The sequence below is a fragment of the Ananas comosus genome, linkage group 15 (assembly GCF_001540865.1).
Source record: "Ananas comosus cultivar F153 linkage group 15, ASM154086v1, whole genome shotgun sequence".
Lineage (NCBI taxonomy): Eukaryota > Viridiplantae > Streptophyta > Magnoliopsida > Poales > Bromeliaceae > Ananas > Ananas comosus.
The window spans coordinates 6,914,116-6,940,839 of NC_033635.1; the positions used below are offsets into that span (position 1 = coordinate 6,914,116).

Below are 26,724 nucleotides of genomic sequence, written 5' to 3' on the forward strand. Positions count from 1 at the left end.
GAGCTTGCAGCAGGCAATGGGAACGAAGCTGAAGTTCTGTACGACCTTCCACCCTCAGAAGGTCGGTCGGTGCGAGTCATTCAGACCCTTGAGGACATACTTCGTGCGTGTGTTCTAGATTACGGCGGAGGGTGGTTCAAGTACCTACTGCCGGGGAGTTCGCCTACAACAAATTATCAGGCGAGCATCGAGACGGCGCCATATGAAACATTGTATGGGCGTCGATGTCGGTCCCCTATATGTTGGGACCACGTCGGTGAACGCCGCCTAATTGGACCAGACTTGTTGGAGGATGCTGAGGCAAAGATTCATATCGCCAAGGAGCGGTTGTTGACCGCGCCGAGCTGGCAGCGGATCTACGCGGACCAGCGATGACGTGACCTAGAGTTTCAGGTCGGCGAGCATGTGCTGCTCAAGGTGTCGCCGTCTAAGGGGATCAAGTGGTTTAGTTTGCGAAACAAGCTTAGTCTGTGGTTAGTTGGACTGTTCGAGAGCCTAGAGCGTGTTGGTTCGGTGGCGTACAAATTGACTCTACCTTTGAGTCTCGCCTGGGCGCACTTGTGTTCTACGTGTCCAAGCTTCGAAAGTGTATTCCAGATCCGTCCCACGTCATCAGCGCTGCAACCATTCAGCTGCGAGAGGATCTGAGTTATGATGAAAGCTCCGATGCGGATTTTGGCACGTGAGGTGAAGCAACTATGAAATCGGGGCATTCCGTACGTGAAGGTTCAATAGGAGAACCACGAAGAGTGCGACGCTATATGGAAGCTTGAGTTGGGTACGCGGGAGCGGTACTCAGTCGTTTACGACAGATATGTAATTAAATTTCGAAGACGAAACTTCTTGTAAGGGGGGAATGATATAATACCTGGAATTTTAAATTTGAGGAAAATTCAAATTTAAATTTTGAATCTGAATTCAACTATATATATATATATAGTGTAGGAATGAGAGAGGACATTTTTGCGAATTCGAGACCAATTCAGGCAAAACAATATCGTGGATTCCAGGGTCTGGCAGTGTTGAACCCGCCGGCGCAATCCATTCGCAAATCTGACAGAAAGATCGCGCGAAATTAGGGTAATTCGAATTCCGGAAAAACCCTCAACATTTTATATGCCAAATCGCGCGATTTCGCACGTGAGGGTGCTTCTATGCAATTTACACGTGCCGTGAGAGACGGGTAAAAATTTTGGGTTGTAGTGGGGTTTTCTGCAGTTTTTCTATTTGTTCAAAGAGAAAACCCTAGGTTCTCTCCTTTCTCTCCCGAAAACCTAACTCCTCACCCTCTCTCCCTCCCACAGCTGCCTCCACCCTTCTTCCTGGGTGGGCCGTGCGAAACTTGGCCGCCAGCGACCCTCCTTCGGCCGAGGCACCATCTCTCTCCTTCTCTCAATCTTCTATATATCCTCTCGTTCTCCCTCTTCTCTCTCTGTGTAGATCGAGCCCTACGAGAGGCCTGCACCACCCTTGAACCTCTTGTGTTGCTCGGACCACCAGCGGCCTCCCTGGCTATCTTCTACTCCGCCAAGCACAGCCGCACCCGCAGGAGCTCATCTCGGGTGCGTCTTGGACTGAGGTGATCCACACCTCCGTTGTAATATACCGGAAACTTCGGTAAATAAATATCGAACTTTAGTCAAATTGACCAAAATGCGAGGTTGGTACCCTTCGGAAAGTCCGAAGGTGTTAAAATGAGTAAAAGTGCGTTTAAAGGGATCTTCGAGAGCTAAAGGAACAAAAAAAAAATCTGCAAACTGCAGCTTTTGTGCTCTCGGGGACCGGTCCCTGGTGGAAGAGACCGGTCCCTGAACGCGTGAGAAACCAAGCAGAGGAAAAAATTGGCTAAGTCCCAGAAAACCAGCTCTCGGGAATCGGTCCCTGCGGGGAGAGACCGGTCCCCGAGAGACCGGTCCCTCTGGGAGAGACCGGTTGCCTCGTGCGAAAGCCCCGTTGAGCTACGGGAGGGCTCTTTGGGACCGGTTCCAGGTCGGGGAGACCGGTCCCTGAGCGCGGAAAATGCCCAGTCCGGGCTGTGTAATGGAATAAAAGTTGAGGGGCTTATTTGCATTTATGCAATATATGGGTTATGTTGAGGGGTTATGAGGGCTCTATCTCTCATTCTCTCACCCTCTCACCCTCTAAACTCTCTCTCTCTCTCTAGAAGACAAAGAGAAGATGAAAGAAAGGAAAAGAAGGAGAAAGAGAAAGAAGAAGAAAAGAAAAGAAAGGAAAAGAAAGAGAAGGAAGGTGGTGAAGAAGCTAAAGGAGTGAAGCAACTTCCTCATCTTCTTCCCTAGCTTGAAAAAAGGAGAGCTTACAAGGTAAGCTTCTTCCCCTTTCATTGTAGAAACTAAACTAGGGTTTGGGTTGAGCTAAGAATGGGTTTTATAGAACCTTTAGAGTATTTGAAGCTTTCTTTTGCTTCCTAATGAGATCAAAACCCTAGGTTTCGATATAGGTGAAGCTTGGGCACCCAAATTTAGGGCTTTTGCTTGTGAGGGTTTCAAAGTGAAATTGACTCTCTATAAACCTAATTGGGGACCAAACGAACGCGTTGGTGCGCTCGGTACGTCGAAACGAAAAGTCTTTATGAAGTTATGAGCAAAATGGCCTAATTTGGCTTCGTTTTGCCGCAGGTAGCAAATTAGGCGGCTAAAAATTCTGAGAAAATCACCGTAGCACCTAAGCAAGCCTACGAGGTGGGTGGTGCTATTCAAACTCATTAAAATTCTTTCTATGCCTAACGTGTCATTCAGTTGAGCATATCAATATATATTGTTGCATGCATTGTAGGGTAGATGTGATGATATCTATGTGAATGTTGCATGATGTGAGTACACGAGCATTTCGGAATGATTGAGAACCTATAAAACCCTATACATGCATGAGATGAAATGAAGAAATCTAGTTGAGAGGAAAGAACAAAGTGACACAATGAACATAGATCGAGTGATATTCAAAAATGTAAAGTGGACACTAGAGTTAGTGTGTGTGACAACAATGATTTGCTAGAGTTAGCAACTAATGTGACGTAAAGAATAAACGCTAGAGTTAGCATCAGTGTGGCATAAAGAATAAATAAAGTATAAAGAATAACGACAATGGCTAGAGTTAGCAACTAAGGTGATGTAAAGAACACTAGAGTTGGTGTAATGACATGATTGAACTAATTATCCTGAACTAATTATCCTTTGAGTTAAGGATTTGATCATACTTGCTATAAGTCCGTGCTCGAGGACGGTAGCTCCCCCTCGAGCGATGCGCTCCGGAGTTTATCATCACTGGGTTGGTGCTGTTCCCCAGAGGACGATCCTAGCGGGAGGAAGCTGAGGGCCCGCGATTATGGATTTGAGTTGGCGAGTTAATGTGGCGAAGCCTCCGGGTTAGCCATGAGATTGAACGAAAGAACAAAGATCAAAGAACAAAGAATAAAGAACTTGCATATTGCATGAGTTTTATGTTGAGCATCCTTATTGCTATATTGTTCAGGCATATTAGTATCACGTGTATAGTTTGGTTACTATATTTCAGCTTATCCTTTCTATTATGCCTGAGTTAAGTCCTAGTGGAAAAGTCGGTGAGATTGGGGCCGAACCCATTGGGAACTTCGTTGTAGTTCTCACCCCATTATTTCCACAGAGCCGCGACCGAGCGAGCCGGCGAGCGACCGCGGTAAGGATATCGCGCCGTAAACAGAGGCCACCCGAGTCGGGTCATATTTTATATTTTGCTAGTAGATTACCTTCATATTATCTTTTGTCTTTGATGAATTAGGGGTGTAAAGAAAAGAATGTAAAGCTTTATTTTGAGTAAATGTGACGTAAAAAGAAATGATGAAAAGACTATGTAAAGAATTGTGAATGAAAATGTTGGTTGCAATGTATGTGATCCAAAATGAATCATAGTACTTGTGTAGTTGTTTAGTTTCCTATCTTTCACTCATGGCTATTGCTTACCTTCGTGTAAGCCGTATTTGTATGTTTCCGCTAGTGCTTTTTTTTACTTGAAAATGTACAGGTGATGAGCCTTGAGCGGACAAGGAAAACTCTGTCCGTTCGGCGTCTGTTCGACGTGCCCGGACCGGCCCAAATTGGTNATCATAGTACTTGTGTAGTTGTTTAGTTTCCTATCTTTCACTCATGGCTATTGCTTACCTTCGTGTAAGCCGTATTTGTATGTTTCCGCTAGTGCATTTTTTTACTTGAAAATGTACAGGTGATGAGCCTTAGGCGGACAAGGGAAACTCTGTCTGTTCGGCGTCTGTTCGACGTGCCCGGACCGGCCCAAATTGGTATCGGTCGCGGGGCGTGACACATATAGTGGTATCAGAGCTAAAGTGAAAGATAGGAATGGACCTAGAGACCCTTAGGATTGGGAAAGGACTTACGGATTTAGGAAACGTGAGTAACGCGAGATCAAAGTTAGCGAAAGCATGTGATTTGGTCAAGTTGGGATGTCTCTAATGTGATTAGAGGCTAAGTTTAAATTAATCGTTTGTTCTCTACTCTGTGTGTTGTGTTGGGCGGCGGACGACATAACGCTTGGGATGAGGATGAATGTATGTTTGCTTTCGCCGGATTGGGTATGGTTGAGTAATGTTGGACAAGTAGCTAACAAGTATTGCTTCATTTCAGGAAGCAATGGTTCACGGTGGACCTCGAACAAGGTCAATTCCCGAGGAACCGAATGCGAAGCTCGAGCGATCTGGAGCGGTGGCGACGGAGAGCTTATGGAGCAAAAGGCCGCGCTTATCAAAGTGGTGCGGCAACAAGCGCAGTCTGTTCAATGCCAAGGGGAGCAGATTCAACGGCTCCAGGAGGCCTTGGAGTGTCAGCAGGCGGCGGCGGCCCAGGCGGGTGCCGAGCATGTCGCACCCCCTGTGGTAGTGCCGAGCGTAGACGAGGGAGCGGCGGCAGCAGCAGCTGTGCCCGTCACGATGGTGCCGGCCGGATCGGGAACTTCGAATCCCGGCGGTGCGGCAGTTGAGGCGGAGCGAGAGCGTTCGTTAGCGGCTCTCATTCAGTTCAAGAAGTTCGATCCACCTATCTTTGAAGGTGGTATGGTAGAGCCCGCGGTAGTGGAGTTGTGGATCGACTCGATGGAGACGCTCTTCGAGGATCTAAATACCTCGGAGAAGGACAAAGTGTACCTCGCCACCCATTGTCTCGAGAAGGCGGCGAAAGTGTGGTGGAAACGAGTCAAGCGGGATCGTTCTACCGATCTTCCGCTTATGCTGTGGGAGGAGTTCAAGCGAGCGGTATTCGCGAACTACTTCCCCGACACGGTGAAGCGGAGGCTACAAGAGAAGTTCCGCAAGTTGAGACAGGGCGATCGATTGGTGGGAGAATATGAGCAAGAATTCTCTCACATCATTGACTGCGTTCCCGATGTTGTTCGTGATGATCGGGATCGGGCTGACTGGTTCTTGCGAGGACTCCAGCCAAGGATTTATGAAAAAGTGCAGATCTTGAAGCTTACAACCTTTGCGGAGGTCTTTGATCAAGCCTTGTGGGCCGAGCACGGTAGCGCCCATGTACGAGAGGAATGGGAGGCTATGGCCGAAAGCAAGGATAAAGGTAAGAAGCGAACTGCGGGCAGTGCCGGAGGCCGGCCAAATGCAAAGAAACCCCCTCGGTATCCCCGACAACAGGCGAGGAGCTGGAGACTGCTCCGGTGCGTCATTTGTGGTGAAGAGCACCGAGTGTCGACTTGCCCGCAGCGAGACGACAAATGTTTCAAGTGTGGCCAACCGGGACATCTTATCCGGGAGTGCCCAAGCTGGACGTCGTCTGCGCCGTCAGCGGCATCAGCACCGACGATCCCGAGACAGCTTATGGGGTTGCCATCAGCAATGTCGGCGGGACGCTCATCAGCACCGCGTCAGCCGGAAGGATCGAGAGCACCTAGCGGACGGGTTTTTGCCGCTCAGGTGGAGGAGCAGCCTGCAGCAACCGACGACATTGTGGCACGTATAATTATGATTGATGGCACTAGAGTTAGAACGCTGTTCGATACTGGTGCATCACGTTCATTTGTAGGCTCGTCATTTGCAAAGACGCATGGCATAGAAATGACAAATAATGAGGACTATTGGTGGATAATGGTCCCGAGCACTCGTTTCGCGTTTATGATGAGTGCTTGGAGGTTTCGGTGCAGATTGGCGACTGGATCATGCCGATAGATCTGCTAGTTCTAGACCGGATGTGGGGATTCGACGTTATCTTGGGGACCAATTGACTCTCCAAGTACTATGCGGTCATAGATTGCAAAAGAAAGGTAATCACTTTTTGTGAACCGAATCAGGAAGAGTTCGTGTATCAGGCGTGCAAAGGCGCGCGTTTTGCGGCGACCATATCGACGGTGAGGGCTAAGAAAATGATAAAGGGTGGCTGTAAGGCCTACTTGGCAACTATGGTGGATGACCGTAGGAAGCACCCCGAACTTGAGGGTATAAGAGTAGCATGCGAATTTCCAGATGTATTTCCGGCGGAGTTACCGGGATTGCCACCAGACCGAGAAGTTGAGTTCGTTATTGACTTGATTCCCGGGGCGGCGCCAGTTTCGAAGGCTCCGTATAGAATGGCACCGGTGGAGTTAGTGGAGCTAAAAGCACAACTATAGGACTTGCTCGATAAAGGCTTCGTAAAGCCAAGCGTGTCACCGTGGGGAGCTCCGGTGCTATTCGTGAAGAAAAAGGACGGCACACTTCGACTCTGCGTGGATTATCGCGAGTTGAACAAAGTAACGATCAAGAACAGGTACCCGTTGTCAAGGATTGACGATTTGTTCGATCAGTTGCAAGAGTCAAAGGTGTATTCAAAAATTGATCTCCAATCGGGATATCATCAATTAAAGATTAGACCGAAGGATGTGCACAAAACGGCGTACCGTACGCGGTATGGCCATTATGAATTCACGGTAATGCCGTTTGGGCTTACTAATGCCCCGGCAGCATTTTTGGACTTGATGAATCGGGTTTTCAGACCACTGTTAGATCGGTGCATCGTGGTGTTTATAGACGACGTATTGGTTTACTCGAAGAGCGAGGAGGAGCATGAGGAGCATTTGAGAGCTGTGCTGCAAATACTCAAACAAGAGAAGCTCTATGCGAAGTTGAAGAAGTGTGACTTTTGGTTGACGGAGGTCACATTCTTGAGTCACGTGGTATCGGCCGTCGGAGTTTCAGTAGATCCGAAGAAGGTTGAGGCAATAAAGGATTGGCCTCGCCCGACAAATATAGCGGAGGTCCGTAGTTTTCTCGGATGTGCGGGCTACTATCGGCGGTTCATGGTTAACTACACTAACGCGCCTCACCCACAAAGAAGTAAAGTATGTATGGAGCGACGATTGCGATCGGAGCTTTGAGGAGTTAAAGAACAGGTTGACGTCGACCCCGGTGCTTGCCTTGCCAACTCCGGGGGAGACCTTTGTAGTATACAGTGATGCCTCGTATGTTGGTCTCGGGTGTGTACTAATGCAAAATGGCTGAGTCATTGCGTATGCTTCGCGCCAATTGAAGAGTTATGAGAAGAACTACCCGATTCACGACCTCGAGTCAGCCGCGGTAATCTTCGCGCTAAAGCTTTGGAGGCATTACTTATATGGTGAACATTGTGAGATCTACACCGATCACAAGAGTCTTAAGTACTTGTTCACCCAGAAAGAGTTGAACATGCGACAGCGGCGGTGGTTAGAGTTATTAAAGGATTTCGACGTCACTATACTATACCACCCGGGGAAAGCCAATGTCGTGGCCGATGCTTTGAGTCGAAAATCGGCGGATAATTTAGCGACGGCAATTACGCCTCAACCGCTTTTGCACAAGGAGATGCAACGACTTGGGTTGGAGGTAGTAGCGCCGGGAGTGCCGGCTATTCTTGCCGCATTAGTTGTGCAACCGACCCTATTCGAAAAGATCAAGAAGTTGTAAGCTTCGGATCCTTATCTCCAAATGGTACATAGTAAAGTTGAAAGCGGTAGTGCCGAGGATTTTGGCATTGGAGCCGATGGCGCACTTCGATTTCGAAATCGTTGGTGCGTGCCTAAAGATGACAATGTTCGAAGGGCGATTATGCAAGAAGCGCATCAATCTCCCTATAGCATACACCCGGGCGGCACTAAGATGTACCAAGATTTGAAAGTGCATTATTGGTGACCGGGCATGAAGAAAGATATTGGAAAATTCGTGGCGCAATGTCTCATATGCCAACAAGTAAAAGCAAAGCGCCGGTTTCCAGCGGGAAAGCTTCAGAGTCTATCAATACCCGTTTGAAAATGGGAAGATATAGCGATGAATTTCATTACCGGTTTGCCTCGATCACAAGGCGGACACGATGCAATATAGGTGATAGTGGATCGATTGACAAAATCGGCACACTTCTTGTCGATACACACTACGTGGTCGGGAGACAAGCTAGCTCAAGTTTATCTCGACAAGGTTGTGAGACTTCATGGGGTTCCGGTGTCGATTGTGTCAGGTCGAGACCCCAGATTCACATCCCACTTTTGGAAGAGCTTACAGGATGCATTGGGCACACGGCTCGACTTCAGTACAGCATTTCATCCTCAAACTGATGGTCAGTCGGAGCGGACGATACAAATCCTTAAGGACTTGCTTCGAGCGTGTGTACTCGATTATAAAGGAGGGTGGAATGATTTCTTACCGATGGCGGAGTTCGCATATAATAACAGCTATCAGGAGAGTATCGCGATGGCGCCATTTGAGGCATTGTATGGACGAAAATGTTGTTCTCCTATCCATTGGAGCGACGTGGGCGAGAGAGCGGCTCTCGGCCCGGATGTAGTACGGGAGGCGAAAGAAAAAGTTCGCCTTGCCCGTCAACGGTTAGCGACGGCGCAATCAAGACAAAAGAGTTATGCCGACAAGCGAAGGAAAGACTTAGAGTTCGCGGTTGGAGACCGCGTATTTTTGAATATCGCCGATGCGAGGAGTCAAACGTTTTGGGGTCCGCGGGAAGCTAAGTCCCCGTTATGTCGGACCATTCGAGATATTGGAGCGCGTGTGCGGTGGCATACAAGCTCGCACTACCACCGAGACTCGTGGGAGTTCACAATGTGTTTCATGTGTCAAACCTTCGAAAGTATATTCGAAACTCGACACATGTATTAGAATATGAGCCCGTGGAGTTACGTGAGGATGTCTTATGAGTACCCGGTGTGCATCCTCGATAGAGAAGAAAGAAAGCTGCGGAGTCGCAGAATTCCATATGTAAAGGTTCAATGGAGCAACCATGCTGTGCAAGAAGCCACTTGGGAGCTCGAGGAGACCATGCGGAGAGAGTATCCGCATCTATTTGAGTCGACGAGTTAAGGTATGTGTAATTTCGCGGACGAAGTTATTTTAAGGGGTGGAGAATGTAATATACCGAAACTTCGGTAAATAAATATCGAACTTTAGTCAAATTGACGAAAGTGCGAGGTTGGTACCCTTCGGAAAGTCCGAAGGTGTTAAAATGAGTAAAAGTGCGTTTAAAGGGATCTTCGAGAGCTAAAGAAACAAAAAAAATCTGCAAACTGCAGCTTGTGCTCTCGGAGACCGATCCCTGGTGGGAGAGACCGGTCCCCGAACGCGTAAGAAACCCAGCAGAGGAAAAAATTGGCTAAGTCCCAGAAAACCAGCTCTCGGGAACCGGTCCCTGCGAGGAGAGACCGGTCCCTCTGGGAGAGACCGGTTGCCTCGTGCGAAAGCCCCGCTGAGCTGGGGGAGGGCTCTCTGGAATCGGTCCCAGATCGGGGAGACCGGTCCTCGAGCGCAGAAAATGCCCAGTCCGGGTTGTGTAATGGAATAAAAGTTGGGGTCTTATTTGCATTTATGCAATAAATGGGTTATGTTGAGGGGTTATGAGGGCTCTATCTCTCATTCTCTCACCCTCTCGCCCTCTAAACTCTCTCTCTCTCTCTCTAGAAGATAAGAAGGAGAAGAAAAAAAAGAAAAGAAGGAGAAAGATGAGGAAGAAGAAAGGAAAAGAAAGGAAAGGAAAGAGAAGGAAGGTGGTGAAGAAGCTAAAGGAGTGAAGCAACTCCCTCATCTTCTTCCCTAGATTGAAGAAAGGAAAGCTTACAAGGTAAGCTTCTTCCCCTCTCATGGTAGAACCTAAACTAGGGTTTGGATTGAGCTAAGAATGGTTTTTATAGAACCTTTAGAGTATTTGAAGCTTTCTTTTGCTTCCTAATGAGATCAAAACCCTAGGTTTCGATATAGGTGAAGCTAGGGCACCCAAATTTGGAGCTTTTGCTTGTGAGGGTTTCAAAGTGAAATTGACCCTCTAGAAACCTAATTGGGGACCAAACGAACGCGTTGGTGCACTCGGTTCGTCGAAACGAAAAGTCTTTGCTAAGTTATGAGCAAAATGGCCTAATTTGGCTTCGTTTTGCCGCAGGTAGCGAATTAGGCGGCTAAAAATTCCGAGAAAATCACCGTAGCACCTAAGCAAGCCTACGAGGTGGGTGGTGCTATCCAAACTCATTAAAATTCTTTCTATGCCTAATGTGTCATTCAGTTGAGCATATCAATATATATTGTTGCATGCATTGTAGGGTAGATGTGATGATATTTATGTGAATGTTACATGATGTGAGTACACGTGCATTTCGGAATGATTGAGAACCTATAAAACCCTATACATGCATGAGATGAAATGAAGAAACCTAGTTGAGAGGAAAGAACAAAGTGACACAATGAACATAGATCGAGTGGCATTCAAAAATGTAAAGTGGACACTAGAGTTAGTGTGTGTGACAACAATGATTTGCTAGAGTTAGCAACTAATGTGACGTAAAGAATAAACGCTAGAGTTAGCATCAGTGTGGCATAAAGAATAAATAAAGTATAAAGAATAACGACAATGGCTAGAGTTAGCAACTAAGGTGATGTAAAGAACACTAGAGTTGGTGTAATGACATGATTGAACTAATTATCCTGAACTAATTATCCTTTGAGTTAAGGATTTGATCATACTTGCTATAAGTCCGTGCTCGAGGACGGTAGCTCCCCCTCGAGCGATGCGCTCCGGAGTTTATCATCACTGGGTTGGTGCTGTTCCCCAGAGGACGATCCTAGCGGGAGGAAGCTGAGGGCCCGCGATTATGGATTTGAGTTGGCGAGTTAATGTGGCGAAGCCTCCGGGTTAGCCATGAGATTGAACGAAAGAACAAAGATCAAAGAACAAAGAATAAAGAACTTGCATATTGCATGAGTTTTATGTTGAGCATCCTTATTGCTATATTGTTCAGGCATATTAGTATCACGTGTATAGTTTGGTTACTATATTTCAGCTTATCCTTTCTATTATGCCTGAGTTAGGTCCTAGTGGAAAAGTCGGTGAGATTGGGGCCGAACCCATTGGGAACTTCGTTGTAGTTCTCACCCCATTATTTCCACAGAGCCGCGACCGAGCGAGCCGGCGAGCGACCGCGGTAAGGATATCGCGCCGTAAACAGAGGCCACCCGAGTCGGGTCATATTTTATATTTTGCTAGTAGATTACCTTCATATTATCTTTTGTCTTTGATGAATTAGGGGTGTAAAGAAAAGAATGTAAAGCTTTATTTTGAGTAAATGTGACGTAAAAAGAAATGATGAAAAGACTATGTAAAGAATTGTGAATGAAAATGTTGGTTGCAATGTATGTGATCCAAAATGAATCATAGTACTTGTGTAGTTGTTTAGTTTCCTATCTTTCACTCATGGCTATTGCTTACCTTCGTGTAAGCCGTATTTGTATGTTTCCGCTAGTGCTTTTTTTTACTTGAAAATGTACAGGTGATGAGCCTTGAGCGGACAAGGAAAACTCTGTCCGTTCGGCGTCTGTTCGACGTGCCCGGACCGGCCCAAATTGGTATCGGTCGCGGGGCGTGACATCCGTTGCACCGCTGCCGCAACCTCGGGCCTTTGCCGTCGCCTCTCTCTGGCCTTAAGCGACTCATCGTCGCCGCCCCGTGGCTTCTCCGGCCGCTGCCGCCACCGGCACCCGAGCCCTGCGGGCCTTACCATCCTGAGGCGCCGCCGCAGCCATTTCCCGCAGCCAGCTTAGGGGAGCATGAGGCTCCCCTACCCTTCCGAACCCAACCTTGGCGAGCGCGCGCACCGCCTAGCCGCCGACAGCCAGCCGAAGCTAGGGTGCTCCCTGCACCTTGAACCTATGTCATTTTTGGCGTTTTGTGCTTTTTCCGGCCACCCGAACCCTCCCCAAACCTCTGGAAAGGGAGCACGGTGATCCCTGACCCTCGTTGATCACCGTGCTCACCTCGGATCCTACCGGAGAGGCTCTAGTTTGCTGCGGTGCCATCGTCGCTCCCGGTGCACCTACTTCGCACCATTTGATGTCACTCTGGCGCGCTCCCCGACCGTTGTTCGTGCTCCGAACAAAGAGCATGGTGTCCGGCACGTCGAGACCTATCCGCTGATGCTCTTGCATCGTCCTGGAGGCACACGGTTGTCGGTAACGGCCCTAAACACCTTGATTACACATATTTGGTGAATATTGGAATGTATAGCGGTATATTTATTTGCAAATATAGTTGTGTGGGCTGTCGTGGATAGCATGTGATCACTGTGTGTGGCCCTCTAGACTAGTCCAGGTTTCGAAACCCTCATGAAAATGAAAAGGGGGCTTTCAAAGCGTTCTCGGCGAAATCGCTGGTGTAACGCGGTTTCACCTCGTGATGGGTATCCAACTGTGGTTGCCCCGAATATCATCAGCTATCCTTGTTGGCTGGCCGCCGTGGGCCCCTCGTGTGCTTGGAGGTGACCGAAGAGCGGCGGAGGCTTCTGATGCCAAAAGTGGACACTTCCGAAAGCCGGGTAGTGATCGGTCGATCGATGATGATTGAGTCGACCTAGAGACTTGTGTTTGTTGTTCAAACACCCAAATAGGTGTGTTTTGAGACGGTGGGTGACTCCCGGTTTGAGTCGGTGCATTTAGGGATGTTTCGTGGATCTCAGGGGCATATCGGTGCGTTTTCAAAATTCACGACGAGTTCAGGGTTCGGTTTTGGGAAATTGATTCCGCGAGTGGCTTGGGGTTTGTGAGCGATGTGTTGTTAGTCTATAGGATAGGACCCTGATTCGGTGGATCTATCGTAGGTCCGGTCGACAATCCCACGCACCTCGGGAGCTAGGTGCGACTGTTGATACAGGTGGGTACTTCAATCCCAAGTCGGTTCAGCAGCTCATGCGCGGTGACTTCTTATCTTTTCCTCATTTTGATTGCATAGCTCATCATGATTTCATGCTCAGTATTTTGCATACTACTTGATGGTCATTGGTCTACTCTATGGTTGTTTCGTCTTGTAGTATCATGATTGATCTAGTGGTAGAGTAGCACCCCAGTGATTGATTATCATTGCATGATTTCATCATTGATGACATTTCGTACTTAGTGATACGGTTATATAGACCTGATAGGTTAGTGACATGGAGACACTCCTTCGAGAGTATTAGACCGGACTTGGTCGAATATGGTTGCGGATTATTCTATAGACTTGTTGCCGTTGTTGACCATTGAGCATATTGCATCGACAGCCACAGCTCATGTGCATTTCATGTACACCAGCGGTCTAATTCACCACAAGAGGGTGTTTTTTTTCCAGAAAAGTAATCGTACATCCGACCAATGAGCTCAGCGGCCCTTTGCTGGGTTATATGCCAGGGATACCCTAGCGGTCCTTTGCTCGAGTCACATCCCTAATAGAGTAGGAGTGGCATAACCTAAGGTCTTTAGACCAATATGGCAGTTGATTGGGTATATTTGAAATATCTGTTTCAGTTGATGCATAGTTGTCTTCTTGTTTCGTATCATGATAGCGATTACTCATATTGTCATTTACAGCTGTTTCATTACAATTATTACTACTACTGTACATGTATGTTTGCTGACTATTGTTGTTCCCACTTTATTTTGTATTAGTAGTATCCTTGGTGATTATGGATAGCTGTTATTTTATTGTCGCTATACCTGATATACTTATCCTTATCCTCGTTTATCCTTTTAGTCTGCCGGTGTGTACAACTCGCCTTCGTCGGCTTGCGGTACCCACTAGGTGAGGGAGACTTGTTTATATGTTCTCACCCCCCACTATTTTTCAAGTGTCATGCGTGATGATGATCAGAACGATGCGTGAGGACGATACTAGATAGCGTGAGATAGAGATCCTGACCTGACGATTTCAGTTCTGGTTTGATGTTTATTGTGTACATGAGATAGTATAGCTTACCCCCTATACCTATTAGTAGTTGTTCTTATATGGTTTAGTTGATGGTTTTATTCGCCGATTCTTGGATGGCGTATTTATAAGTTTTGGTTACTCATGGTTTTTGGAATATTCGTGGTTTTTGCAAATAATGGATTTCTACCCCTCGTGGTAGCTTGTTTACTTTAAAACAAAGGTTCCCAGCGAGAAATGGTTTTCAAAGTGGTTTTTCGAATTTTTTCTGGATTTTCAAAAAACTAAAGTTTCAAAGTGAAGCCTTCGGGTGGGAGGCGCTTTTAACTAACAGGAATGAATGCGAAACTTGAGAAATGATAATCTGTATGAATCGTGAATGTTGTTAGCATGAGTGGTATGTCATGGTTGTCACTTGTACTATGTGCTACGCCGTGCAAATACAGGAGACACTCTGTCCGTTTGAACAGAGAATTCCTTATATTTGTGGCGGGTCTATTGCACGTCTTTGAGGTTAAAAAAGAAAATTATACGTTACGCTGGTTTCCCTTAAAAAGGAATGGCAAGAAGACCCCGGGGCGTGACATTGGCTCTCATTTACAGTAATAGCAATAAATTGTATTTCATTTCATGACTCTTACCCATTTATCTTTATGCTACTGTAGTTGATTATTTCAATTATCACTTTATCATTGCAGTTATCTCCTTATTGTACTCTCTGTTGACTAGTGGGTGCAAGTTGCCTTCGGCGGCTAGTTGCTCCCACTAGAAAACATTTATATATTTCCCACTCCATTGTTTTTATAGATGTTGCTGACAATGTAGGTTGACAATGTAGGTCGAAGCGCTGCTTGAGGACGTGGTTAGTTAGAATCTAGATAGTTTGTGCCATGGATATGATTGTTAGCTCTTGATTTACTTTTCTGTTTTTGTGACCTTCGTCATGTTGGGTTTATGTATCGTAACTTGTAACCATGAGATTCGAACTGTTAATGGGTTTTCTTATTCTCGTGGTTTTCAGATAGATGTTTAACTAGCAGTATTAATCAATGTTGCTGGAATTCCCCAACCGGAATTGTGATCCAGATCGTGCTTTCCGATTCGTAGCGGGTTCCCAATCCAGATTGCAAAAAGTTCGGAAGAGAGATTAGTAAATAACTATTTAAATTTTTTTGAAGTGGTTTGTTTGGTTACCTTAAAAAAATGTGTTTTACAAAATCGAATAATACAAAAGAATCATACTCCTACCAAAAAAAGGAGAGCTGGATTTGATAAGAAGAGAGGATAATATAATCCAACCTAAATCCGTACTTTCAAACGAACCACGTTCCAGATTAACAATCCAACTAATCCTAAACCCACATATAGTGTTCCTAGGAAACTAGCATATCACATCCCCATACCCACACCACATGCCACAACCAACGTCATTCTAGGTATCGTTGCTATCAATACTGAATTCAGCCACACATCCAGAAGTGGGACTTCATTTTCAATAATTGGATTCAACACAGCGGACTCCAAGGAGTAAATAATACTTTATTCAAATTGACACTTTCCTGATGTTGACATATATCTAGAAATTATTACTCCATATATGTCCGTAATCAAGAATCATATCAAAACCTGGAAGCCAATTTCCTATTCTTGAGTCCTGGCAAAGAAGTGATTTCATCAGAAACATTATTAGTAAGGATTTGGATCTTCACGTCAAAATTGAAATAGTCCAATCACATCCTGTTTAGCGGGCATTCTATTCAACATTTGGTCAATACACTGTATACAACTGGTTTTATGACATAAATTAAAAGCTGCTCCAAGCTCATAATTCTGATGTTCTGTCTAACATTTTCTCAACTTCCACACTTTCTCATCTTTCTCTTTGGCACTAGTTTTCGCCTCTCTTTCCATTCCTATGTCATAACTACTACTTATCCAGTATACAGGATTATGTCCATTAAACTACTACATCTTTATAAAGAAAATTGATGAAACTTTTGCTAATCAAATCATATAAGATTATATCAGTATCTCAAGATGATTCAAAATTGAATGATAAAATAGAGAAGAACAATTATCTGGACAAGTTAATATTTCTGCAAAATTAGACTGGAAAAATATTGACAATCCAACAAGAAATACTAGCAGAGCAGAAGCTTCATTCCTCAGATAGCAGCAGCTGGAAAACACAATAAAGGGACAGGCTCACAGGCATAATCTTCAATAAATTGTGAAAGTGAAACGAGATACTCACATTCTTTGGCTGACAAACTTTCATCATTTTGAACAGTTCTTTGATTTTCCAGCTGAGCCTTCAATTGTTCAGGAGGTCTAAAATGCAGTCCCAAAAGCATGCTATAATCAATTATACATTGTGATTCCAGAAACATGCAGTCAAGAGAGATTTGCCTGAGCAATCGAGAGGAAAGGGAAAAAACAAAAGAAATTTGATTCAGATGAATGATACTTGTATGCAAAAAGAAACAAAGATGAAGTATAAAAACTTTCATTAGCACTAATTTATATAAAGTTGCAACAGTTAGGGAATTATGGACTCGTAAATATTGCATTTGCTTCACCACTTCAATTATTTTAATGCCAAACATGCAAATTTATCTAGGCTAAAAGGTAGAAAATCCTGAATTTATCATAATTTCACTTTGGTTCCTTGAAATATCAAAATCTATATATCGGCTGTTTTCAATTCTAACATTTTCCCTTCCGTGAAGAACTTGTTATACATATACCAATTAATTGGACAAGAGTACCAAAATACCGAAGTTGCCCTTTATTTTCTTCTATTTGACCAATTCTTTTCCATTCTTCCCTCACCCAATTTCACTCAACATTTAGAACAAAATGAGTAGAACGGAGGTGGTAGTTACAGAAATGAGGCTATAAAGGAGGTTGGAAGATGGGATATAGGAGTTGGTCGCCATGGTGAAAGAAGGGTAAAAGAGTATACCTTCACGAATTCTATTGATGATGTTATATAGTACAAGAGATGAGTCTAATATAGTAACAATATAACTAGGTATCTCATATCATATCCTACTCTAAATATGTCGTAATATATAGCATCCTCATATAGCATGAGATACTAAATATGCCGTAACATCCCCCCGCAAGCTAAGCATTCTGTGGTCGGATGCGAAGATTGAGCGGCAACACCGAAAACCGAGAAGGCGACAAAGGCTTGGTGAAAATATCAGCAAGTTGCTTATTAAAAGAGATGTGCACCAAGTCCAAATCACCAGACTGAACTTTCTCACGTAGGAACTGATGGTCGAGCTCAATATGCTTCGTCCGAGCATGGAGAACCGGATTAGCCGCAAGATAAGTCGTGCTAAGATTATCACAATAGATGCTGATGCAGCGCCACAAGAAAACACCACGGTCACGGAGTAAACGGCGAATCTAAACTATTTCAGCGAGCGTATATGCCACAGCGCGATACTCCGCTTCAGAATTGGAGCGAGAAATGGTGGGCTGTTTCTTAGCAGACCAGGAGATAAGATTGAGCCCAAGAAAGACACAATAGCCAGAAGTAGAGCGACGTGTATCGGGACAACCAGCCCAATCAGCATCGGCAAATGCCACAAGAGAAGGATTGACACAGCGAGAGAGTGGAAGACCATAAGATAGGGTCCCTCGAATATAACGCAGAATATGCTTGATGGCTTGCATATGTTGTAAGGTACCGGACTTCTAAAATCATGAGGTTACGGTGTCCATTTGGTTGGAGAGCCATTTGAATGGTTCCGGTAAGGTTGCGGTGTAATGTAATATACCGGATTTAAATATAAAAATAAAAAATAAATAAAAATAGTATGAGATACTATTTTTATTGGATTTAGAGAAGTGAAATATAGGTTGGGAATGACCTGTGCTGAAATCGGAGCGAAAACAGAAGATNGGTAGCTCTTTACCTACGAGCGGGGTAGCTCTTGACCTATGAGTTTGAGTTAGAGTCGGGGCGAAGAGCGGGGTAGCTCTTGCCCTTAGGCATTTGAGTCATGAGTTGGGCGAGGAGCGGGGTAGCTCTTCACCTATAGGACTTGAGATCTGAGTCGGGTAAGAGCGGGGTAGCTCTTTACCTATAGTGTTAGAGTTGTGGGACGGGTGAAACAAGGGCGGGGTAGTCCTTCACCTATGTGATTTGAGACAAGGGCGGGGTAGCCTAGTGGATTGGTTAAAGACATGAATTGCATAAGTGGATCCGCATTCATACCATGATTAGACATAGTACACTGCATAACTATGTTGTAGTTGTATATATTTCATTGTTAAAGCATACTAGCAGGATAAATGATGTTGCATGCATTCCTTGCATTTGGTGGCATAGTAGATATAGTAGCAGCTTATTTTTATATATCTCTCTATCTATCTATCTGTGCCAGCTTGGACCTAGTGGGAAGATCGGCGGAGTCGGCGGCCGAACCCACTGGGAACTATATTTTTATAGTTCTCACCCCGTGTGGTTTTGGGGTACAGGTACACACGTGAGCGGACCGGCAGGTGATCGCGGTAAGGGCGTAGCGCCCTAGCTAGCTAGTAGAGCTTTCCTATTGTACTAGAGCACCCTCGTGTGCATGGTTATAGATGACATGTTGTATTTTGAATAGCTAGCATTATGTATATGTGATATGATTATGTATTCATTTTGGAAGCTTAAATGTAATCAAGTTGTATTAAAGGTTGAATGGATGTAAATGTTGAAGGTCAAATGTGATGTAATAGATAGTTATATCTCTCTTTTATTCACTTGTTTATACTTGTGATGCTTGCTCTTGTAATGTTCGGCACTGGTTGTGCCCTCGCTATTGTTTTGATCATGTATGTATTCAAGTTGATTTCCTGGGCACTTGTTGTACATGATCCTGTTGTTTAGCCTTGGGCGGACAGGGGAGGTGCTGTCCGTCCGGCGTCTGTTCGACGCGCCCGGATCGGACCAAATTGGTAGCGGTCTCGGGGCGTGACATATGTGGTTCACGAGGCGTCTGCAAATACTGAGCAACAGAGTTGACAGCATACGAAATTTTCAGTCTCGTGAGGGTGAGATACTGGAGAGCATCGACAAGCTGACGATAGACATAAGGATCGTCAAGAAGACGGCCCTCATGAGACGAGAGGCAAAAGGCCGGAGAAAGAGGACTAGAGACAGGCTTACAATCAAGAAAGCCATGGCGTTGAAGTAGTTGATGCGCATATTTATGCGGAGTCAGATGAAGACTAGAAGAAGACGGAGTAACCTCAATGCCCAAGAAATAATGGAGCGGCCCGAGATTCTTCATAGCAAATTCACATTGTAGGGTGACAATAAGAGCCTCCAAAAGAGAGGAGCTGCCAGTGATAATAATATCATCAACGTATAAAAGAAGAACGAGAGTGCCAGAAGAGGAATGAGAAATAAACATCGAGGGATCTGCAGTACTGCTGACAAAACCAAGTTTAGAAAGAAATAAAGTGAACCGCTGAAACCAAGCCCGAGGGGCCTGCTTAAGACCATAGATTGCCTTGCGGAGACAACAAACGTGATGAGGAAGAGAGAGGTCCACAAAACCCAGTGGTTGTGCCATATAAACCTCTTCAGAGAGAATTCCATGAAGAAACGCATTCTTCACATCAAGTTGTCGAAGAGACCAACCAGAGGATAAAGCCACGGAGAGAACAGTACGAATAGTGGTCGCCTGGACAACGGGAGAAAAAGTCTTATCAAAATCAACACCTCGTTGTTGTTTGTAATCCTGAGCAACAAGTCGAGCCTTGAGACACTCAAGAGAACCATCCGCCTTATGCTTACCTTGTATACCCATTTACATCCAATGAGATTAACGGAAGAAGGAGGAACGAGATCCCAAGTAGCATTAGTCAGTAAGGCATCAAATTCCTCAGCAATGGCAACACGCCAACCTACATCCTGAAAAGCCTCATGAAAAGAAGTAGGCTCAGTAGGAAGAGTAGAATGGACAGAAGCGAGTAAGGAAGTAAACCCTGTGGAATCCTTAGTCAGGGAGTGAGTGAGCATAAAATGGGTACGGGCAGGTAGCGGAGCCACAGAAGATGAAGGAGATGAGACAGTAGCAGGCTGAGGAGGTGGATTATCAGAGAAGGTAGTTGGCACATCAGTAGCGGATGGAGAAGCAGCAGCAGGCCGGCTGGCGTGTCGTCTAGTACAGGCCCGGAGCTCAGATGGACCAACAACAGTGGCAACATTCTCAGGACCAACCTGTGGAGCATCAGAATGCAAGCTAGAAGGAAATATTGATAAGTCCTCAGACGTTGAAACCGATGTGTGTGAACCAATATCAGGAGGAATGCAACTAGGCTTTACCTGTCTGAGTAATATCAAGTAAATTTCCATTACCAACAAGAACTTTTTCATACTCTTTATAAGGTTTAGAGGTTGAGAGAATACCAAAAGTTGCGGTCATATGATTAAATGCTCCGGTGTCAGGATACCACACTTCCTCACCAGGTTCATGAAGGTTTATAGCAGCAAAGGTTTGAGGAAGATCATCTGCAACAAAGGAATGATTGAAGCGTTGTCTGCACTTAAGAGCCGAATGATTAAACTTGCCGCAGATCTAATATTGTTTGTCAGATTTCGAAATGTAAGGTTGATAGGTCGGAGTATAGGGTTCAGAATTATTAGGTTGAGAATGCGAATGGGCTCCAGGGGATCCACGACCAGGATATGAATTGAATCTACCGCGTTGTCCCCGACCATCGCGATATCTACCTCCACGACCCCCACGGCTTCAGCGTCACGATTTGCATAAAGAGCTTCGCCATCGATAGTGGGAGTGGCTGGTGATGTCGTCAAACTAGTACGACGTTGAACTTCAGTTTCTTCTTGCATTAGAAGTGGACGAAGTTGTTCAAAAATAGGCTTATGTCGATGTGTATTAAGGGCACTGACAAACCCCTATATGCTTCTAGGAACCCAAGAAGAACTGTCATGACCAAGTTATGATCTGATTCAGATTCACTGATCGCTTGTAGAGCATCACCAATTGATTTAATCTTTTGCATGTAATCGCTCATGTTCATTGAACCTTTCTTGATGTTTCGCAATTCGGACTTTAGAGAAAAAGCCGTGGAAGCAGTTTTATCAAGAAAATATGCTTCAATAGTTTTCCAAGCATCATATGCAGTTTTAGGAGAACTAGAAAAGACCATCTGTAATATGCTAAGAGAAAGGGTGGCATTAGTCCATGAGAGTACAGTGGTGTCTTTCTTTTTCCAATTTTGATATTCTGGATTTGCACTTGTTTTCTTATCAGAAGTTTCAATAGTTTGAAGCGGTATAGTACCAGTACCGTCCACATGCGATGTAACACCAAAACTCTCCAAAACATTAAGAAAAATTTATTTCCACACCAAATATGTGGAATCCACAAGTTCAAGTGGTATGAGAGTTTTGATGTTAACCACTGGCAGGTTTGAAGAGGAAGACACGTTACCACCAAAAAAAAAAAGAAAAAGAAAAAAAGATCCACCACGAGAGAGACAAATCCGAAAAATAGACCAAGTAATCACAGATCTAGAGGAGAGAGGAAAGAGAGTCAGAGTTGAACCCGGGATGAACTGACGGTACTTGAGATCAATCAGGCGACACCAGTAAGCAGCACCAACGAGATAAGAAGAAACTCCAAGAGGCTGAAATTACTGCAGTAAAACACTGTAGCATTGATACTGTAGCGGCAGTACTGTAGCGCCGGTGCCGTAGTAGTACTGTAGCGCAGTACTGTAGCAGTACCGGGGAGATAAACATTCAGGTATCGTTTGGTTCGGGGATAAGCAAAAAGTGGGTATTCCAGGGATAGGTATAAATTGAGGTATAAGCGGGGATTAGATCAATTTTGCGTTTGGATGAAAATTGGATTATTCCTAGGAATAAGAAAAATAACGTTTGGTTAGGTAAGATAGAATAAGATTTAAAGTGGGTAGTTATAAATAAAAATTAATAATATTATCACTTTTTTTATTTATATTAGAATTTAAATTTTTATATTTTATATTTATATTTTAAAATTTAAATTTTAACTTTTAAATTTCAAATTTTGAAATTAAAATTTAAAATTTAAAATCTCAAATTTTAAATTCAAAATTTAAATTTTAAATTTCTAACTTTAAATTTAAGATCAAATTTAAATTTGAAAAAAAATAAATTCAAATTTAAAATTTCAAAAATTTAAAATTTTAAAATTTAAATTTAAAATTTAAAATGTGGAATTTAAAATTATAAACTTTAATTTTGAGATTACAAATTTTAAATTTTAAATATAATTTATTATAATATTTTAAATTTTAAATTTATTTAAATTTTAAATTTTAATTTATTTTAATATTTAAATATAATTTATTATAAAATTTATTATAATATTTAAATATAAATAATATGTATTAATATAGCACAATTAATAATTTTATAATAAAAATAATGTATTATAATATATAATATATTATATTTATATAATTTAGTTTTAATTTATTTTATAATTTTAATTAAGTTTGAAATTAAGCATGGGAATAGCACTATTCCACCAAAATGGTGGAATAGTAAAAAGCTTGCTATTCCGGAATAACCGGGAATAGCAAGCTTTGACCGGAATAAAATATTCCGGTAAAAAATGATCCCGTTTGGCGGAATAGTGGGGATAACTTTCGTTATCCCCGCTTATCCCCCTAACCAAACGGGGCCTCAAGGATTATAGGAGATAGAACACCAAAAGAAAAAGGCACCTATGGAAGAATGTGAGATTTGTGGTGGATGGTGGCTATGGATCGATATCCCCAAATTAGGGTTCCCGCTCTAATACCATGAAAGAAGGGTAAAAGAGTATACCCTCATGAATTCTATTGATGATGTTATATAGTACAAGAGATGAGTCTAATATAGTAACAATGCCTAATATAGTAACAATATAACTAGGCATCTCATATCATGTAATCCTACTCTAAATATGTCGAGATATATAGCATCCTCATATAGCATGAGATACTAAATATGTCGTAACACATGGAGGCAATGGTAAGGCATGAGCTAGTTAAGGTTGGAAAGATGAAGAAAGATTACAACAATGCCGTAGAATGGAGATGGAAAAGAACAAGAAGGTTGTGGTGGTGAAGGTTTAAAGAAAAAGGTAATGTTGTTATCCTCGCCTCATAACTCATGGTGTATTCTCTTGAAGAGTGTTCATAATATATTGCAGATAAAAAGTAGAATTTGACAGCTCAGTGGTGAAGTAGAAATTGTGATACATACAAGAATTTATTCTGTATTTTAGGGCCTGTTTCGTTCCTCAGAAATTTCCCTAGAAAACTTTTTTCAAGTTGGAAAAAGTTTTTTCTGTGTTTGGTTCACAGGAAGAACAGATTTTTTAGAAAATTATTTTCCATATTTCACGGAAAACTTTCCTTTTTGTTCTCCAAATTTTTTTAGAAAAATGAAAAAAATTTTCTTACGAACATTTTAAGGATTTAAAAAGGGAAAATCTCTTTGCTAATACAGTATACATTTACTACCCAATCGTCATCTCAACCATCTCCCACTGTCAGCTCTATCTCCCCAAATTATATATATATACACGGTATAATTATCTCCATCTCCTATCGGTCATATCAATCACCTCCATCTCTTTTGTTAAACTATTTATTTACACCAAAATATACTTAAAATTTATTTTTATTTAATTATTTATTATTTATATTGTAAACAATTTGTGAGTATTATGTTAAATTTAAAAATAAAAGGTTGGTAATCTCACCATCCTTTTATAGAAGGTATTTATATACCAAAATTTTCAACCAAAAAAACAAGTGAAATCGAAATAAAAAAATTATTTTTTATTTTTTTCTTACCACCCAAACACGCATACATGGAAAACTAATTTTCTTTTCCGTCGAACCAAATGATAGAAACTAAAAAAAAAATTTTCACAAAAAACTTTTTTCCTCAAAAAATAGTTTTCTACTATTTTCCAAGGAATCAATCAGGCCCTTAGCCTAAAATAGAAATGTAAAAATGCCTTATATATGTTAATATATATTCCTAGGCCCATATCTTACAAGACAATCTTTTGGGTAACATGGTATCTGAGCCAAATTCTAAACTCCTGTCTGTGAGATCAAAGGTTTGATCACCACCTTCAATTTCTAGCGGATTAAATTTCCACATCATATTTCCCTCACCTATCAAATCCATATGGCTTTCATACCTGTCATGCACATTAAGTATGGGGTGTTAATATATATTCTTGGGCCTATATCTTACTAGATTGATCTCTTGGATAACAATATAATTTTAAGATACTTGTTTGTTACTTCAAAAGAGGGGGCTCTGACATTAATTTGTGACAAACAAGGTTGTAAATAGCGGATAGCAAGTACATAGCAGTTGGAGGGTCCCATAGCGGACAGTAGATAACGGGTGCTATAGTGGGCGCGCTATGAACCCATAGCAGGTTTCATAAAAACTTGCCTAATATGTTCATGTTCCTCGTAAAAGATACATATAATATTGAAGATAAGACAACTAATCATTTCTGTTTTTAGCATTGCAAGCCTATACAAATTTAATGTCATTATCTATTAAGATTAACTTTAAAATATTACAATTTAGCAAACCAAAAAAGCCAAAAAACTCGAAAAATCTATAATCCATTAACAATCTAAATTTACAATTTGTAAATGAATGTCAAAAAGGATATCTTGGGTAAATGAATAAAATATTATTCATCAGGAAGACATTCTTCTTCTTCTTCTTATTCACTAGAGGTATTCTGGTCATCCATCTCAACATTTGTTTCTTCATCTCCTTCCGATTCCGACGACTCATACTCCATATCATCAACAGTTCTAGTATTTGCTCTCTATGTCTATGTTGTGGCTTTCCTTCTTGCATTCCTCCTTGTCTGTGACTCAAACTTTTTAAGTTTTAGGCTCATAGCGCCCGCTTTCCGGCAGCTTTATAGTGGCCGCATTAGCGGGCCCTATGCCGTTAAAGCAGCCACTATGAACCCAATCCACTAAATTCCATTTTAGAGAATATAGCATAGCGATACCACATAAAAGCTGCTATAGCGGCCTGTCACGGACTTAAGCTAAATCGCTCGTTTAGCCCGTGCGGCGCTCACCTTCCTTCGCGAAGTGAGCAAGTCTACCTCTCTACTTGCTAAGTTAGGACCTACTCGCAGAGAGAGAGTTTGAGTAATGTTGAGTGTTGATAAAAGTTGAGAATACAACTGATTTCCTAAGAAGGGGGTGGAGGCACAACCTTATATAGGCCACTCGCCACCCAGACTACAAATGAAAAGACGCCAAGTGGTGCATACTTAAAAGGCAAAAAGGGAGGCTACAAGCTCCCAAGAGACTACAATTATTGCCTACCTAGAAATCCTAAAGGACTGTTGACCCTTCAGCATCCGTACCATCAGTCCTGAGATCCATGTAGAAGCTTCTAGAACGTCCCAGCAAAACCTCCAACAAAACGCTCCTTCGGAGATTGGGCCACTGTCAAGGAGAAGTCAGTAGAAAACATTTTGTCCGTGACAACCTCCCCCACCTAACGCGCAGACGCCCTCGTCGCGCGCCGAGCTGCTCACGGTCCGCGTAGCCTTCAAGGCAGTCTGTCGTACCTTCGCGCCCGATCGGCCCCGTGCCTTGTTACCACAGTCTACCCGCACCAGCTCCTAGTGCCTTGCCTCTCTGAGCATGTACACCAGCGAACCCGCTGTGCGAAGAATCCACCAAGTGTGTACACACGCACACTCCGCCAAGCCGCAAAACGCCTCTTGGTCCCCTCGGACTCCTGCTAGACAGAATGAGTTGAACCTTGATTGGGCGCTAGCTGCTTCAACGCCTCATAAGACTTGACAAGCTCGCTGCTGCTCAGGTCCTCGAGTTCCTCAACCTTCCCGCACTTCACCTCCTCGTAAAGTTGCAGGGCTGTCAGAGTTCGGTCATTCGTCGGCTCGCCCCAACACATCGGAACCATGCATGATGCTGACTCGTCCAGGAAACTCAGCACCCACAAGTGTGCCATGGGTGCTGCCGCCTTCGACGAAATAAGGAAGTCTATCCCGAGAATCACTCCAAAGTCATCGAGTGGCCCAACAGTGAGATTAGCCTTGCCCCTTCACGGGCCGATGGCTATCTCCACACCTTTGGCAACTCTCACGATCGGCCACGACTCAAAGTTGACCACCTTGATGCGGCTCGCATCCTTCTCGAGTGTGAGGCCCAACCGCTTGGCCTCCGCCTCCGCAACAAAGTTGTGCGTCGTCGATGTCGATCATCGCTCACGTGGTCCTCCCGTTGAGGATCAAATCGACGAACATGAGCTCCCTCCTGTGGAGCTTGGTGCTGCTTGGTTGACCGCAAATTGCGCTGACGAGCCTTAGCGCACCCATCCTCGACAGCTTGACCACGTCTTCGCCCTCAGTTTGGACCCCAGCAACTTGCTTTCCTTCATGGTTGCCCCTTTTTAGGCAGTCCCGCGGCCAATGATTCTCATCGCAAACATAGCAAAAGA

At 43.6% G+C, this 26,724-nt stretch overlaps 1 protein-coding gene across 9 annotated transcripts in view; it reads right to left on the reverse strand.

The window, feature by feature from the left end:
* Window positions 1-26,724, reverse strand: part of LOC109721232 (phosphatidylinositol 4-phosphate 5-kinase 1-like) — an 89,289-nt gene that overhangs the window by 13,196 nt on the left and 49,369 nt on the right. For 7 of the 9 annotated variants that reach the window (XR_002219176.1, XR_002219175.1, XM_020248708.1 and 4 more), the window contains one exon: window positions 16,441-16,595. Coding sequence is in view for 6 of the 9 variants with exons in the window: in XM_020248708.1 (XP_020104297.1) it covers window positions 16,441-16,595 (155 nt within the window). In the remaining 3 variants the exon portion in view is untranslated. Of the gene's footprint in view, window positions 1-16,276; window positions 16,366-16,440; window positions 16,596-26,724 lie in introns of those variants that run through there. The other 2 variants (XM_020248712.1, XR_002219177.1) reach the window with 2 other exon arrangements.